At 43.8% G+C, this 16,828-nt stretch overlaps 1 protein-coding gene across 1 annotated transcript in view; it reads right to left on the reverse strand.

The window, feature by feature from the left end:
* SNX9 (sorting nexin 9) overlaps window positions 1-10,559 on the reverse strand; it is a 162,337-nt gene extending 151,778 nt beyond the window's left edge. The window contains exon 1 of the mRNA XM_038766702.1: window positions 10,390-10,559. Within this exon, the coding sequence (XP_038622630.1) occupies window positions 10,390-10,407 (18 nt within the window). The 5' untranslated portion in view covers window positions 10,408-10,559. The remainder of the gene's footprint in view (window positions 1-10,389) is intronic.
* Window positions 10,560-16,828: the final 6,269 nt, after the last annotated feature.

Below are 16,828 nucleotides of genomic sequence, written 5' to 3' on the forward strand. Positions count from 1 at the left end.
GAGTCATCTTTGTGGAGCTGAAACTATTGGAGAGGAAGAAATCCCTGAGAGAGTAAGCATAAAATGAGAAGAGGAACGGACCCAGAACAGAGCTTTGGAGAACAACCACACTTATCAATCGCATTTATTGAGCTTACTGTGTGCAGAGTACTGTATTAAGCACTTCGGAAAGTACAATATAACAGAGTTACTGGACATGTTCCCTGCTGACAATGGGGTAAGGAAAGGAAGGGAAAACAGTAAAAGAGACTGAGGAGAAAATGGCCAGGGAGATAGGAGGAAAACTGTTGGTGGAACTAAGAATAGAGAGTGTTTCCAAGGAGGAGTGGCCCTTAGTGTCAAATGTGGCTCCATCTAGCTTTCAGTCTTCATTACTAAATGGAAATTTATTTTAAATATGAAATATCTGGAATTTCATTTGTAAAACATGTCAATTACTCATAAACAAAAATAAACTTGTGACTGGAAGGCATGATTAAAAAAAAAAGAATGACAACTAAAGCCATGAAATTGTTTCATGGGTTAACACTGGGATAGAGTGCCTGAAATTCTGCTGGTAAAAGAAGTTTTCATCCATTATAACGAAGTGAAAAGTAGAGCACAGACTCATTTACTGAGGAACTAAGTCTACGACTTTTAAAGGCCACTTCTGTGGGTAGTGACGCTTTATATGACTCAATCGTAAAATTTTAAAAATAGCTTAGAAAAATGGAATCATTTTCCATGCCATCATTTACTGAACACCACAATCACAATTCCTAATAACTAGACACCATGTGACTTCAGATTGTAGACAAAGAAGTAGGGGGAAAAAAACCATGACACCAAATTATCATTTTGGTTTCAAAGTGTAATCTGAAACTTGAAATGGAGGAGCTATATGGGATCTCAAAAATCTCCAGTGGTTGCCTGTCAACCTACGAATCAAGCAAAAACTCCTCACTCTCAGCTTCAAGGCTCTCCATCACTTCGCCCATCCTACCTCACCTCCCTTCTCTCCTTCTACAGCACACCCCTCACTCTCTGCTCCTCTGCCACTAACTTCCTCACTGTGCCTCGTTCTCACCTGTTCCATCGTCAACCCCCGGCCCACATCCTTCCCCTGACCTGGAATGCCCTCCCTCCACACATCCTCCAAACCAGCTCTCTTCCTCCCTTCAAAGCCCTGAGAGCTCACCTCCTCCAAGAGGCCTTCCCAGACTGAGCCCTTTTTCTTTCCTCCTCCCCATTGCCTTCCCCTCTGCCCTACCTCCTTCCCCTCCCTCCTTCCCCTCCCCACAGCACTTGTATATATTTGTACATATTTATTACTCTATTTTACTTGTACATATTTACTACTCTATTTTATTAATGATGTGAATATAGCTATAATTCTATTTATTCTGTTGGTTTTGATACCTGTCTACATGTTTTGTTTTGATATCTGTTTCCCCCTTCTAGACCATGAGCCCGTTGTTGGGTAGGGACCATCTCTATATGTTGTCAGCTTGTACTTCCCAAGCGCTTAGTACAGCACCCTACACACAGTAAGCGCTCAAATATGACTGAATGAATGAACCTGTTATTTTACTTATTCTCACTACTCTTCTACTACAACCCATTCCACACATTTAGCTCTTCTAATGTCAACCTCCTCACTTTCCCTCTCTCAACTTTAACCCCTTCCTGTCACCCTGCCGCCTGCCAGGAATCCCCCATGACATATAGACATACCAGCACTCTCCCTATATTCAAATCCCTACTAAAATCACACCTCCTCCAAGAAGTCTTTTCTAACAAAGCTCTCATCTCTGCATCCCTTTCTCCCCAAAACTGCCTCACTTGGTTCACCTGCTAAGCACTTAGTTACTCTTCCAGCACGTTGGTACACATCCTGATACTCTGCTGCCCTGTCCCTGAAATGTACTTTTATGCCTGTCTCTCTAGCCCTCGAGAAAAATGAGGGCAGGGATCTTATCTACCAGCTGTACTTCCTCAACCAAGTGCTTTGGTACAGTTTTCTACCCACAATAAGCACTCAATAAATGCTATTGATCAACTATTCTACAAGGCAACATCCCTACCTAGTATTTTGATTGATGAACCTTGGAATTTTATTTGCTTCAATTTCATATTGATCAAAATAAACAAAACAGTGTTTGAAACCTTAGACTTCTCCTTCCTACATGTACAGTCTAGGAGGATCAACAGTATTTTCCGAGTATCCATAAGTGCAGCTCAAAGAAGACCACTTAGTTCTAGAATAAGCTGCGCATTACATGTGTCTTATAAATCCTGTTAGAAGACTTGCCTTATGTCACAGGCACAATGACAAGATGCCCCCACCTCCGCATCAAACAGAAACTCCCCACCATTGGGTTTAAAGCACTCAATCGCCTTGTCCCATCCTACCTCACCTTGCTACTCTCCTACTATAACCCAGCCCACACACTTTGCTCCTCTAATGCTAACCTCACTGTATCTCGATCTCATAGCTGACCTCCTGTCCTGCCTCTGGCCTGGAACAGGGTACCCTCCCTCCTCATATCCAATAGACAATTCTTCTTCCTCCCTTCAAAGCCTTATTGAAGGCACATCTCCTTTAAAAGGAATTCCCTGCCTAAGTTCACCTTTCCTCTTCTACCTCTCCATTCTGCATGGGCCTGACTTGCTCCCTTCCTTCATCCCCCCTCCCAGGCCCATAGCACTTATGTACATATCTGTAATTTATTTATATTAATGTGTCTGCCCCTCTAGACTGTAAGCTCTTTGTGGGCAGGGAATGTGTCTGCTATACTGTACTCTCCCAAGTGCTTGGTACAGTGCTCTGCACACAATAAGCACTCAATAAGTACGACTGACTGACACAACCATTTCTTCTAAAACTGCATGGCACGCTGTGTGAACAGAAGCATGTTGTCTAAAGAGTATTAGCTAATTCTTGACTTCAGAGTTACAACACACATTATGGAAGAACTGTGCCATAGCCTGGATCTGCTCTGACTGTATTGGCTCTTCCCCAGTGCTCGGCACATAATGAGCACTCAATACAATTATTATTATTACTACTCAATACTGAGTCTGGTCCTCGATGAGGTGTTTATAAAATTGGGCAGTTAACTAAAATATGAGAAGAGATATAAATAAATGGTAACGATCAATCAACAAGCGAAAACCCAAATAGATAAAATACTTCAGAGAGCTGACAAAAAGGAGTAACCAGACTGGTGCAGAGATTCATCAAAGACTGCATCATGGAGGAGATTGCTTTTTAGAAGGGAAATTATGTGAGTTTATTCCTTCATGCAACTAAAGAAACCAAAAAATACCAGTTCCGTTTTGACTTGATCAAGCAAGCCAATTCATAATTTTACTCAGACTACAACTGAGAAAACAGACTTTGTTTTGTTTTTCAAGAATATCATTCAGAAAACAAAACAAAACAGGACTTCTGTTTTGCTGGATTTAACAGCATGCTGTACCTGCCTCAGAAGCATTTCTGTTTGGAGTCTTCAAATGAAAAAACAAATAAGAAAAATGGGCCAAAAGATTTTTTTGAATTCACATAAAAACCAACAGTAATTTCAAGACAGTCTAATTAGTCATCTTTCTTCCATGATGAGTTAAATTTTCTTTAATCACACCCTGATATTTTTTCATAAAGTTCTTTAATAAATCATGACCAAGTTAAGCGAATTAGAAGTGCAGCACCTTCTTAAGCATATCCAAATACTTAGCATCACTCTACTGATGGGATTACTCCAATGAGAAGAGTTCCTTAGAGGATTTTCCGCAATCCACATGCACTAAATATAGAGAAAAGCCACTTGATAACTGAAATCATTACTCTGAAAGCCAGTTGATAAGGAGGGGGGGAGAAAACACATTGGCAGTAACTATTCCAAAAATTAAACAGGAAAAGAAACCAAAATTATGTCATAATGACCTGTCCCTCAAAGTGACCATGTCTGCACTAAAAGCTATCATCATCATCATCAATCGTATTTATTGAGCGCTTACTATGTGCAGAGCACTGTACTAAGCGCTTGGGAAGTACAAATTGGCAACACATAGAGACAGTCCCTACCCAACAGTGGGCTCACAGTCCAAAAGGGGGAGACAGAGAACAAAACCAAACATACCAACAAAATAAAATAAATAGGATAGATATGTACAAGTAAAATAAATAAATAAATAAATAGAGTAATAAATATGTACAACCATATATACATATATACAGGTGCTGTGGGGAAGGGAAGGAGGTAAGATGGGGGGATGGAGAGGGGGACGAGGGGGAAAGGAAGGAAGGGGCTCAGTCTGGGAAGGCCTCCTGGAGGAGGTGAGGTCTCAGCAGGGCCTTGAAGGGAGGAAGATGTTAACATTGTTAACATTTTCCCAGAGTGACCCTCACACTCACATCGATGAGCCTGATTGGCCCTCCCTGTCCCTCCCCTCCCCTGATCACTCTCACCGGACCAGCGTGAGGCTGGGGGGGGGCCCTGACCCGCTCGGGGCTGGGCTGGTCCCCCCTCTCTCCTCGGACTCCTGGATGCAGTGGCCACGGAGGGACAGCGAGGAGCCCCACTCTCCCGTAGACACTGAGATCCGGTTTCCAGATAGGGAACCCGACCCCTCAGATAAAGCCACCACTGCTCTGAGGAGTGTACCCAGGGGACCGGATCATAGCAGCTTGTACCCACAGTCTTTGCTTCTCCACAGAGATGAGGATACGGTAATGGCACTTGTCTGCAGGGATCCCATAGCAGGAGAATCCTAACGGTACTCGCTGTTGGTGACCATCTGGGTCAACAGGTCGGCGTTTCAGCTTTTTTTTCATCGATGTTACCTGTTATGCGCTTATTCATTCAATCGTATTTATTGAGCACATACTGTATGCAGAGCACTGTACTAAGCGCTTGGGAAATACAAGTCGGAAAAATATAGAGACAGTCCCTACCCAACAACGGGTTAAATGCAAGGCACTGTACTAAGTCCTGGGATTCGATATAGGCTAATCATGTTGGACATAGTCCCTGTCCCAAAATGGGGCTCACAGTCTCAATCCCCATTTCACAGATGAGGGAACTGAAGCCCAGAGAAGTGAAGAGATTTGTCCAAGGTCACACAGCAGAAAGGTAGCAAAGCTGAGATGAGAATCCCGGTAATTCTGACTCCCAGGTTCATCCTCTATCGACTCGGCCACGTTGCTTCGCTGAGTTTCATCTTGTTCATGGCCTCCAACAATCAATCGGTCATTTAATCGGTTGCATTTTCTGACGTCTATTGATTGCAAATCTGCAAAATGAGGATTCCGGAAGGATCCTGTCCTCAGAGTGCCGCCGTTCCCGAGATGTCCGCCCGCCATCACACCTCGTGGCCTTGCTGCTCCCGGAAGGATCCTCTCCTCAGAGCGCCCCCATAGACGCCTGGGACTCCGTTCCCAAGAGGCCTGCCCGTCATCACTCCGCACGGCCTTGCTGCTCCCGGAAGGATCCTCTCCTCAGAGCGCCCACATAGACGCCCCCAGCTATCATTGTTTAACAGCAGAACAAAAATAAATACTCCTCTGTAGGCTAGCAATAATTCCACTTGATTCATTACCAGCTCGCTGGCTTTGATTTTTTGGGTCATGACATAGGTAAGTTGAAAAAATACTAATGAGAAGCAGTGCAGCCTAGTGGAAAGAGCACAGGCCTGAGAGTCAGAGGACCTGGGTTCTAATCCCTGGTCCGCCACTTGTCTGCTGTGTGACTTTGGGTTAGTCACTTAACTTATCCATGCCTCAGTTACTTCATTTGCAAAATGGGGACTTAGGCTGCAAGCCCTGCATGAGACAGGGCCTGTAGCTAACCTGATTATCTTGTGCTCAGTACAGTACCTGGCATGTGGGTTGTGAGCCCTGCATGAGACAGGGCCTGTAGCCAACCAGATTATCTTGTGCTCCGTACAGTACCTGGCACATAAGTGCTTAACAAATACCATAAAAACATAAAAAAAGAGGCATTACTTCCCAGGATCTGGCTTTGTTCAAACAATACTGCTGTAGTCTCTATGAACTAACCTTACACCCTCAGTGCTTAGAACAGAGCATGGCACATAGAAAGCGCTTAACAAATGCCATGATTATTATTTTGCCACTGCTACTCAACTGCAAACTACTCAAGGCTGGCAACTGCATCTTCTCAGTCCTACTGAACTTTGTACAGTGCTATCCTCAAAATAGGAGCGCAGACACTATTGATTGAATTGTGCAGGGGCAAAGGAAGTTGTAAGGGGTGAATAAAAAAAGTCAGCAAAACAATAATTTAGGAGCGATGACAATCGTTTTGCCATTTTTTTCCCTTAATATGTTCACAACAGAAACATACCTAACAAAAAAAACATTAGGGAGCATTAGAGAAGCAACATGAACTAGTGGATAAAGCAGGTGGCTTGGAGTCAGAAGGACCTGGGTTCTAATGCTGACTCCACCACTTATCTGCTGTGTGACCTTGAGCAAGTCACTTTACTTCTCTATACCTTTATTTCCTCTTCTGTAAATTGGGGATTAAGCCTGTGAGCCCCATGTGTACAACCTGATTTGCCTGTATCTACCCCAGCACTTAATACAGTGCCTGGCACATAGTAAGTGCTTAAATACCACAAATACTATTACAATTAATTTCATTGATGGATCTACTAAAAAAGGATAGTACAAAATCAACCATTCTTTGTTTCCTTGAGTTGTTTTTAGTTTGAGAATTCTGCTTGCCCCCAAACTTCGAGACTTGATTACAAACAAAACTTTGGAGTCAGTGGTCATGGGTTCAAATCCCAGCTCTGCCAACTGTCAGCTGTGTGACTTTGGGCAAGTCACTTAACTTCTCTGTGCCTCAATTACCTAATCTGTAAATGGGGATTGACTGTGAACCACCCATGGGACAACCTAATCACCTTGTAGTTTCCCCAGCTCTTAGAACAGTTCTTTGCACATAGTAAGCACTTAATAAATGCCATCATCATCATCCTCAAAACTCAAAAAAGTTTGACAAAACAAAGCACATAAGGAGTGTCAAAGTCTTCCTAAACACTGAGGTAGGAAAAGCAAAGACCTATTTCCTGGGTATGCTCAAGAATTCATGAGGCTTTGTTTTCCCCACAAGTGAAAATGGAAGTCAATGAAGCACGTTTCCTTGTATAAAACAAAGTGAAAAATTTTTTAAACTCAGGATCTACACCATGAGTTGCCATTTTCTTCTAAGAAGAAATATTTCAATACAAGCAAGACATAAGGCCAGGAGAAACAGCTTGGCCTAGTAGAACGAACATGGGCCAGGAAGTCAGAGGACCTGGGTTCTAATCCCAACTCTGCCACTTCCCTGCTGTGTGACCTTGGGCTCTTAACTTCCCTGGGCCTCAGTTTCCTCATCTGTAAAGAAAAGGGGATTTAAGACTGGGAGCCCTATGTGTGACAGGGAATGTGTCTAACCTGATTACCTTGCATCTACCCCAGTGCTTAGGACGGTGTCAGGTAATAATAATAATGGCATTTGTTAAGTGCTTACTCTGTGCAAAGCACTGTTCTAAGCACTGGGGTGGATACAAGGTGATGAGGTTGTCCAACATGGGGCTCACAGTCTTAATCCCCATTTTACAGATGAGGTAACAGGCACAGAGAAGTAAAGTGGCTTGCCCAAAATCACAGAGCTGACAAGTGGTGGAGCCAGGATTAGAACCCATGACCTCTGACTCCCAAGCCCATGCTCTTTCCACTGAGCCATGCTGCTTCTCTACATAGTACATACATGTACTATGGTACATAGTAAGAACTTAAATACCTTTGGAAAAAAGGTAAGTGGCACTGAGATTAATAGATTTAAAACTGATGGAATTTGCCTTTTAAGTTGAAGTGTTAAATAGGAAGTGTTAATAGGAAGTGTTAAAAAAAATGGGGGTTTTAGATCAGGCGAGTACTTGGCCTGAATAATCTAAATATTGTTGATGACAAAAAAAGATTCATTTTAAGCCTAAGGAAGAAAAAAATCAAAATCAAAATTTGACTGCAAAACTGGCAGGACTTCTATTACACCACTGTTTTTATTAAGTTTGACCTACTCTCTACCCTCAATAGTCACAACTCCCTCAAGGAGATCTGAGTAATTTAAACAAAACTCTTCTCAAATATTTAGTATTTTGTATTCCCGCATCTTTTGAATTACATGCAGAGGTTATACTTACTATTCAGTGGTATTTTAACACTTTGAATACTATTACTTGAGAACACTTTTACAAATTTTGAGTTGTTTGAAATTTAAATTGATTTTAATGAAAAAATAAAATCAACAAAACCCACGTGTGTAGCAGAAAAGCCGGCAGACTGTCCAAGTCTGCTGGATATAGATCATATCCACCACTGTAATGCCAGCGTGGTGAGAGTGGTTACAATAACAACCTCTCCGATAGGGTCAACACATCTACGTAGACACACAGCTCCTGAACACCGTACCTAACAAGTGTTAATAAGATAATTTATTATGATCAGCAAAACGATTCTGATTTTGTAAATTGACAACAAAACTGGTATCATCCTTTTTCACTGATTAGAAAGAAAAAAAAACCCAGATTCCACCACTAACCCCAAACTAGACGAATGAATGCCACAGAGTAAGTGTGGCAAGAGACTACGTAATTACCACAAAGTCTAAGATCACATTCATGAGACTACATCAAAAGGAATATCTTTCATTAAGAAAAAGGCACTGCGACTGCCTAGATCTGTCTCAGAAAAAGTGAAGATTAAGACCGAGTTTACCGTCAGTTTGATCGCAAAATGGACCTGCCCCTGTTAACTACTGATTTCAAAAGTATGAAGAAGAAAGCAAGCAAGACTTAAGGAAAATATCAATTAAAGTCTGAATTAAGGCCCTATATCCTCTCCCTCATTCCCAGTATAATCCAATGTATAAAAATACCAACCGTGCTCAATTCCTTCCTTATACCTCATTCATCCTGAAAACACGCCTACAAACCTAAAGCAACAACATGCTCTAGTAGAAAGAGCAAGGGTCTGAAAGTCAGAGGACCTGGGTTCTAATCCCAGCTCTGCCCCTTGTCTGCTGTGTGATCTTGGGCAAGTCACTTCACTTCTCTGTGCCTCAGTTCCTCATCTGTAAAATGAGGATTAAGACTGAGCCCAACCTGATTATCTTGTATCTAACCCAGCGCTTAATCCAGTGCCTGGCACACAGTAAGCGCTTAATACCATAAAATAAAAAAAAAAGATTGTGAGCCTCATGTGAAACACGCCTGATTAGCCCGTATCTACCCCTACTCCTAGTACAGTGACTGGCACGTAGTAAGCACTAAACAAATACCATGAAAAACGGGGAGGCCGTGAGCCCCATTGGGGCATGGTCTGTGTCCAACTTCATTAGCTTGTATCTACCCCAGCACTTTGTACAGTGCCTAGCACATGTAAGCGGTTAGAAAAATACCATTAAAAAAAACTGTGAGCCTCATGTGGGACATGGACTGTGTCCAACCTGATTAGCTTTTCTCTACCCCAGCGCTTGGTACAATGCCTGGCACATAGTAAGCACTAAATAAATACCATAAAAGGGGAGTCTGTGAGCCCCATGTGGGGCATGGACTGTGTCCAACCTGATTAGCGTATACCTACCCCAGCGCTTAGGACAGTGCCTGGCACATAGCCCTAAACAAAAACCATGAAAAAAGGGGAGTCTGTGAGCCCCATGTGGGGCACGCCCAGTGTCCAACCCGATTAGCTCGTACCTACCCCGTCGCTTAGTACAGTATCTGGCATCTAATAAGTGTTTTAAAAGCACCATTAAAGAAAACCGCGGAGTACTCAAGACCTGAATGAAGACAATGGAAAAAAAAAACCCCAAAACCCAGGAACCTAGGACTGCACCCAACTTTGCGCGAGGAGAAAAGTTGAGGGGCATCCCCGGACAGGGGGGAACTCAGGGTATGAGCTGGCTTGCAGGAAAGCAGGGAACGATTTCCTCCCGTCCTGGGGCAAAAATTTGGTCAAAGTGGCCTGCGGTCGGGGGAGGGGGAGGGGGAGCGACTCCCTCCGGCAGAAGGAATTTCACGTGCTGCTTACGCCTTAAAATGCTTTTTTAAAAGTAATTTTTTTAAAAAAAGCAGAAGGGAGAGGTCGTCCGGTGACTCCTCCCCAGGCAGGCCTGGGCGAGGAGACCCTCTGATCCCCGGCTCCCGAAGCCCCCTCCCCTGGGAAGGAGGAAAGGGGGGGTGGTCCTTGGGGTGGATCCAGGCTCCCGGCCCCTCGACCCCCGCTAAGGGCCGCAGGCCCGGGGCAAGGCAGAGGGTGCGGGGGTCCCGGGGAAAGGGAAAGGGGGGATGGGGGGCGGCCCCTCCAGGTCCCAGCCCCCGCCGCCCCCTCCTCACCTTCGTGGCCGTGGCCATGGCGGCGCCGAGCCCCGCTTCCCCTCCTCCTCCGGATCGCCGCCGGGATCGGGATCTGGCCCGGGCCTCTCTGGGCGGTGCCTGGGACGGGGCGGGGCGGAGCGGAGGCTGAGGTCGCCGGGTCCTCCTCTTCCTCCTCCTCCGGGGCCGTGGGCGCGGAGCCGCGGCGGCTACTGCTCGGTCTTGCCCGCCCCGCGACCCAAACCCTCCCCCGACTCCGCCCCTGCCCGTCCTCGTGCTCCTGCTCTTTCTCGTGCTTCTGCCCGTGTCCCTGCCTGTGCTCCTACTAGTGTTCCTGTTCGTGCCCCTGCCTGTGCTCCTGATCCTGCTCGTGCTCCCGCAACTGTTCGGCTCCTCAGCACAAATCCCGGGCCAGGCCCGGCTGGGTTAACGCCTTGCCCTATTTCCAGGAGCTCCCCGTGGACCACTTGGCCTGCTCCCTTTCCTCCTCCACGAATTCCACACGGCTCACCCAGCCGGAACACTTCCACCACCCCCCACAGTCAGTCACGCAGCACTTGGAACAGTGCTTGTCACATAGTAAGCGCTTAACAAATATCATCATTCAATCGTATATATTGAGTGCTTACCATGTGTAAAGCATTATGGTAAGCACTTGGGAAAGTACAGTACAGCAATAAAGTGAGACAGTCCCTGCCCACTAGGAGCTCACAGTCTAGAGATGGGGCAGACAGACATCAATACAAGTAAACAGGCATCAGTAATCAATGGTTGTGAGCAGGGAATGTTTGTGATGATCTATTGTACTCTCCCAAGCACTTAGTACAGTGCTCTGTACAGAGTAAGTGCTCAATAAATACCACTGATTGATAACCACCAGAGTCTAGAAGGCTGGTCAGTCAAACTTATAATGAAACATGCCTGCTAATTATTTAATGGTGCTCTCCCAAGTGCTTAGTACAGTGATCTGCATACAGTAAGCTTTTAATAAATACCACTGAATGATAAATAATAATACTGTGATTTATATACACAGTCTCCAGCCTAAGATAGACCTATACTGTATCTTACCTTTATGCATTACTCAGATTGCCACATTTCACATGTAGATAAGTGAAATCAGAATATGACTGCACACATATCCCAGGACGGTGTGTTGAATTACCCAGTCAAGGACTTCCAGCTTTCTGATCTAGATTGTGTATGAGACTGAGTAAAATGAATGTTCAACAAGCAGCCGATAATCACAATGGTTAAGTGATTATGCTAGGCCTTGGGACTGCTGATGAGGCACACACCTTTCCCCTACTTGATTTTTACCTGCTGCTGCCTCCGGCTCTGCCATTTCCCTACCTGTTATGTTGTTGTCGAGCAAGTCACTTGACTTCTCTGTGCCTGTTTCCTTGTCCATAAAATGAGAATCAAGAATCTGTTCTTCCTATAAGTTAGACTATGAGCCCCACGAGGGATGGGGCCTGTGTCCAACCTGATTGTCTAGTAATAATAATAATGATGGTACATATTAGGTGCTTACTATGTGCAAAGCACTGTTCTCTACCCCAGCACTTAATATACTGTTTAGCACATAGTAAGCACTTAAGAAATGCCTCATTTATTACTAAATAAGAGGTGGTGGACCAGTATTCAGTAATTCTGTCCCTGATTTGCCTCACCGATCTATGTTACCACAGACAAATAATTTAACTTGTTAGCTGGGAATGAAGGCTTTGGGACCATTAGGTCGCTGAGTGCTTTATACACTGGATTCTACAGTACATAACTATTTCTCCAAGTGGAAATAATTTTAAGATAATTTTCAAGTATTTGTTTAGAGGTATTAAGACCTTTAGATGTGTGGGTTAAACTGAATTAAACTGGAATTTGATCTGGTACCTTTGTGAATAGTCTAACAGCAAAAGTCTGATGCAGTACTTTTTTGTTTGATTTACATCTGAATACAGAGCCATCACAGCCCAACTTTGCTATCCTGGGAATCAACTATTTTTTTTCTTTAAAATGAATGATTTAGCTGTATTGTATAAAATAAAAGAGAAATAAGGAATTTGTAAGCAATAGGTTGCTCCACAGAGCCCATTACACAGACTATGAGGAAATCTTCTGTTTAGAGGAGATAATGAAAGGTGCTAATAGACGTTCCTGTAACTCTGTATGTAATCCTACACTCTGTATGTAATACTACAGTGTTTGTTTCATGTGCTTGTTTCTTAGGGAGCTGGGAGTGGGGGCAGTATTATGACTCTTACAATCACCTTAATTGGCTACAGCTGCCTAAACAAAACAGCCATACAGAACTACTGCTTTGAAATCAATTTCTTCCCAAACTATTATGCATTTGTGTTTGTGTTATGCAGAAGAGATTATAAATGTGTCTTTTGCTTTAATCAGAAGGTTACTTTTAGGAGTGGTTCAACCCATAGAAATAACCGTGGTGCCTCTAATTTCAGAAGAGTCAATGAAAGCCAGGGTAAATGGGAGGATGTGGTTTTGAGTGCTATGAATTGTCTTTCACACACAGTCACTCAACATTCTATTTTTGTTTTTTATTTTGTTGACCTTTGGCAATATATTACAGCATTCATAGTGACTGAATGAAAAGGAACACAAAGCATGTTAACCTGATAGACCTCAGTGAATCATAGGTTTATTTCGATGTATACCATATTTGAAAGCCAATGAATATTCAAAAGCATCCTAATTATTTTTATTACATTTATCATGAGATTACTCCATGCCAAGCTTCATTTTATATATGGTGGAAAAGACACTGCTTCAATGGTTTACTATTGCTGTCCCTGAATTTACCTTGTTGCTTTAAAAAAAATCTTGCTAAACCTTTGTTTGCTTGAGTATGTTTATGGTGAAAAACCCTTTGGAAAATCTAAACATTTGCATTTGAGTTGAGAGGATGAAAAGTTCATAAAGGAGGCATTATTAAAACAACACACAAAAAAGGAGGTTCAAGCTGCCACTCACTCACAAGCCCATTGAAACAGCAACTGATGGAAATATAGATTTAGAAAAGTAATTAGTCCTCACAGTCTCTCCTGCTACCCAAAGTCTCAATGAGTCACCAATCTGATGAAAGGCAATCACACTCTGGAGTTGACTTTACATGGAGACCCAGGGATGCTACTGGTATTTATTGAGCACTTTACCAATTCAGAAGGGCCTGAATTCTAATCCCTGCTGTCATTTGTCTGCTGTGTGTGACCTTGGGGATGTCACTTAATTTCTCTGTGCCTCAGTTATCTCATCTTTGAAATGGGGATTAAGACTGTGGGCCCATGTGGGACATGGACTGTGTCCAACCTGATTATCTTATACCTACCCCATTGCTCAATAAAGTGTCTGGCACGTAAGTAAGGGCTTAACAAATACCATAAAAATATTTTTTAAAATCAATCAATCAATCGTATTTATTGAGCACTTACTGTGTGCACAGCACTGTACTAAGCGCTTGGGAAGTACAAGTTGGCAACATATAGAGACGGTCCCTACCCAACAGTGGGCTCACAGTCTAGAAGGGGGAGACAGAGAACAAAACAAAACACATCAACAAAATAAAATAAATAGAATAGATATGTACAAGTAAAATAAATAGAGTAATAAATATGTACAAACATATATACAGGTGCTGTGGGGAAGGGAAGGAGGTAAGATGGGGGGATGGGGGGAGGGGGAGAGGAAGGAGGGGGCTCAGTCTGGGAAGGCCTCCTGGAGGAGGTGAGCTCTCAGTAGGGCCTTGAAGGGAGGAAGAGAGCTAGCTTGGCGGATGTGGGGAGGGAGGGCATTCCAGGCCAGGGGGAAGACGTGGGCTGGGGGTCGACGGTGGGACAGGTGAGAACGAGGCATGGTGAGGAAATTAGTGGCAGAGGAGCCGAGGGTGTGGACTGGGCTGTAGAAGGAGAGAAGGGAGGTGAGGTGTGGGGGGCAAGGTGATGGAGAGCCTTGAAGCCGAGGGTGAGGAGTTTCTGCCTGATGCATAGGTTGATTGGTAGCCACTGGAGATTTTTGAGGAGGGGAGTAACATGCCCAGAGCGTTTCTGGACAAAGACAATCCGGGCTGCAGCGTGAAGTATGGATTGAAGTGGGGAGAGACAAGAGGATGGGAGATCGGAAAGAGGCTGATACAGTAGTCCAGACGGGATAGGATGAAAGCTTGAACGAGCATCTTACTAAGTGCTGAGCACTGTAGTAAGTGCTGGGGTAGATACAAGGTAACCAGGTCGGACCCAGTCCCTGTCCCACATGGGACTCACAGTCTAAGGGGGAGGGAGAGCAGATACTGAATCACTGTTTTACAAATGAGGAAAGTGGGGCATAGATAATTTATTATAATAATTAGTATGGAATTTGCAAGTCACTTCTCTGGGCCTCAGTTACTTCATCTGTAAAATGGGGATTGAGATTGTGAGCCCGATGTGGGGCAGGGACTGTGTCCAACCCAATTTTCTTGTAATCCATCCCAGCACTTAGTACAGTGCCCGGAACAGAGTAAGCGCTTAACAAATACCACAATTACTGTTATTTAGTGCTTACTATGTGCCAAGCACTGTTCTAAGTGCTAGGGTATATCCATGATAATCAGGTTAAACAAAGTCCCCATCCCACATCGGGGCTCTCTGTCTTAATCCCCATTTTACAGATGAGGTAACTAGGCTCACAGAAGTGAAGTGACTTGCCCAAGGTCACACAGCAGACACATAGCAGACCCAGGATTAAAACCCATGTCCTTCTAACTCCCAGGCCCATGCTCTATCCACTAGGCCTAGCTGCTTTTCATTGCAGCAGGTGTTTCATACAAGATGAGCTGCTGTTCTCTGGCTCACTGTGGTATGGACATCTTCTGGATGTAGCTCTGGCATGAGACCCAACATTTTCAAAACTCCTTTCCCTTCTGCAGCCTAGTTTAGAAGGTGAAACCTGCAGGAGCAGAGTGGATTCCTAGCCTTAACCTATGTTTTTATGGTATTAAGCGCTCTTTATGTCTCAGGCAGTGTTCTAAGCACTGAATAGCTTCAAGTTAATTTAGGTTGGATGCAGTTCTTGTCCTGCATGGGGTTCACAGTCTAAGTAGGAGGGAGAGAGGTATTTAATCCCCATTTTACACTTGAGGACACTGAGGCACAGTGAAGTGAAGTGACTTCCCCAAGGTCACACAGCAAGCAATTACAGAACTGGGTTTAGAAACCAGAGTTCCTCTGGCTCCCAGGCCTGTGCACTTTCCACTAGGCCATGCTGCTTCTCATTACATGTAAGGGGGAATGAGCAAAAATGCTAGCAGAAGCCCCTCTTCTTTCACTTGAAGAGACTTCTTGTGTAGAGGTTAGGTCCATGAAAACAATCAACAAGACTGATATTGGACTTGTTTTTAATTTTTAAAATGACATTCTTACTTTTAAAAGTCTTGTCTACTAAAGAAAATCCCCTAAAATCATGTCATTCATCATTTCTATTCAGTCTTCTAAGACTGTAAGCAGTGAAGTAAGTCTATGCAGCCTAACTTTGTCACAGACACTGGCCTAAAGAATAGTGTGTGAACAACCCTCCTTGATATCTTAATGGTTAGGTAATAACAGAACATTTAACCATCTCTAACTTTTCCCTCTTCTAACCCATTATGAACTTCCCAACCAGGAATGTTTCCAAAAGCCTCTTGAACTTACTGATTCTTTTTCTGGCTACTCAATTTCCTGTGGAAAAGAATTACACATTTACCACCTGCTTTTAGAAGAAGTATTTCCTTCTATTTTTAGTTTTGTGCTTACCACATTCAGCCTATTGTCTTGGCACATTAGGGGATTTGGTGAACAGCAAGATAGCACTGTAAGATTCTGGTAACATAGGCTGGAAGCAGTAAAGCCTAGCCAGTTAGTCAATCACATTTGAGTACTTACTGGGTGCAGACCAATGTACTAAGTGCTTGAGAGAATAATAATAATAAAAATAATCATAACAATTAGTATGGTATTTATTAAGCACTTACTACCTGCCAGGTACTATACTAAGCACTGGAGTGGATACAAGGGTTCCAGTGCTTGTAAGAGCACAACACAACAATGTAACACACCATCTCTACCCACAAAGAGTTTACAGTCTAGAGTGGGTGACTGACATTAACATAAATAAATGAATTACAGATATCTACATAAGTGCTGTGGGGCTGGGGTGCAGGGAAGTGTAAAGGGAGCAAGTCAGGGCAATGCAGAAGGGAGCAGGAGATGAGGAAAGGGGGAGCTTAGGGAAGGCCTCTTGGAGGAGATGTGCCTTCAGTAAAGATTTGAAGTGGGGGAGAGTCATTATCTGTCTGATATGAGGAAGGAGGGAGTTCAAGGCCAGAGGCAGGGCATGGGTGAGAGGCTGGTGGAGAGATAGATGAGATCGAGATACAGCGAGAAGGTTAGAATTAGAGGATCAGAAGTGTGCAGGCTGGGTTGTA

The sequence above is a fragment of the Tachyglossus aculeatus genome, chromosome 2 (genome assembly GCF_015852505.1).
Source record: "Tachyglossus aculeatus isolate mTacAcu1 chromosome 2, mTacAcu1.pri, whole genome shotgun sequence".
NCBI classification, from domain to species: Eukaryota; Metazoa; Chordata; class Mammalia; order Monotremata; family Tachyglossidae; genus Tachyglossus; species Tachyglossus aculeatus.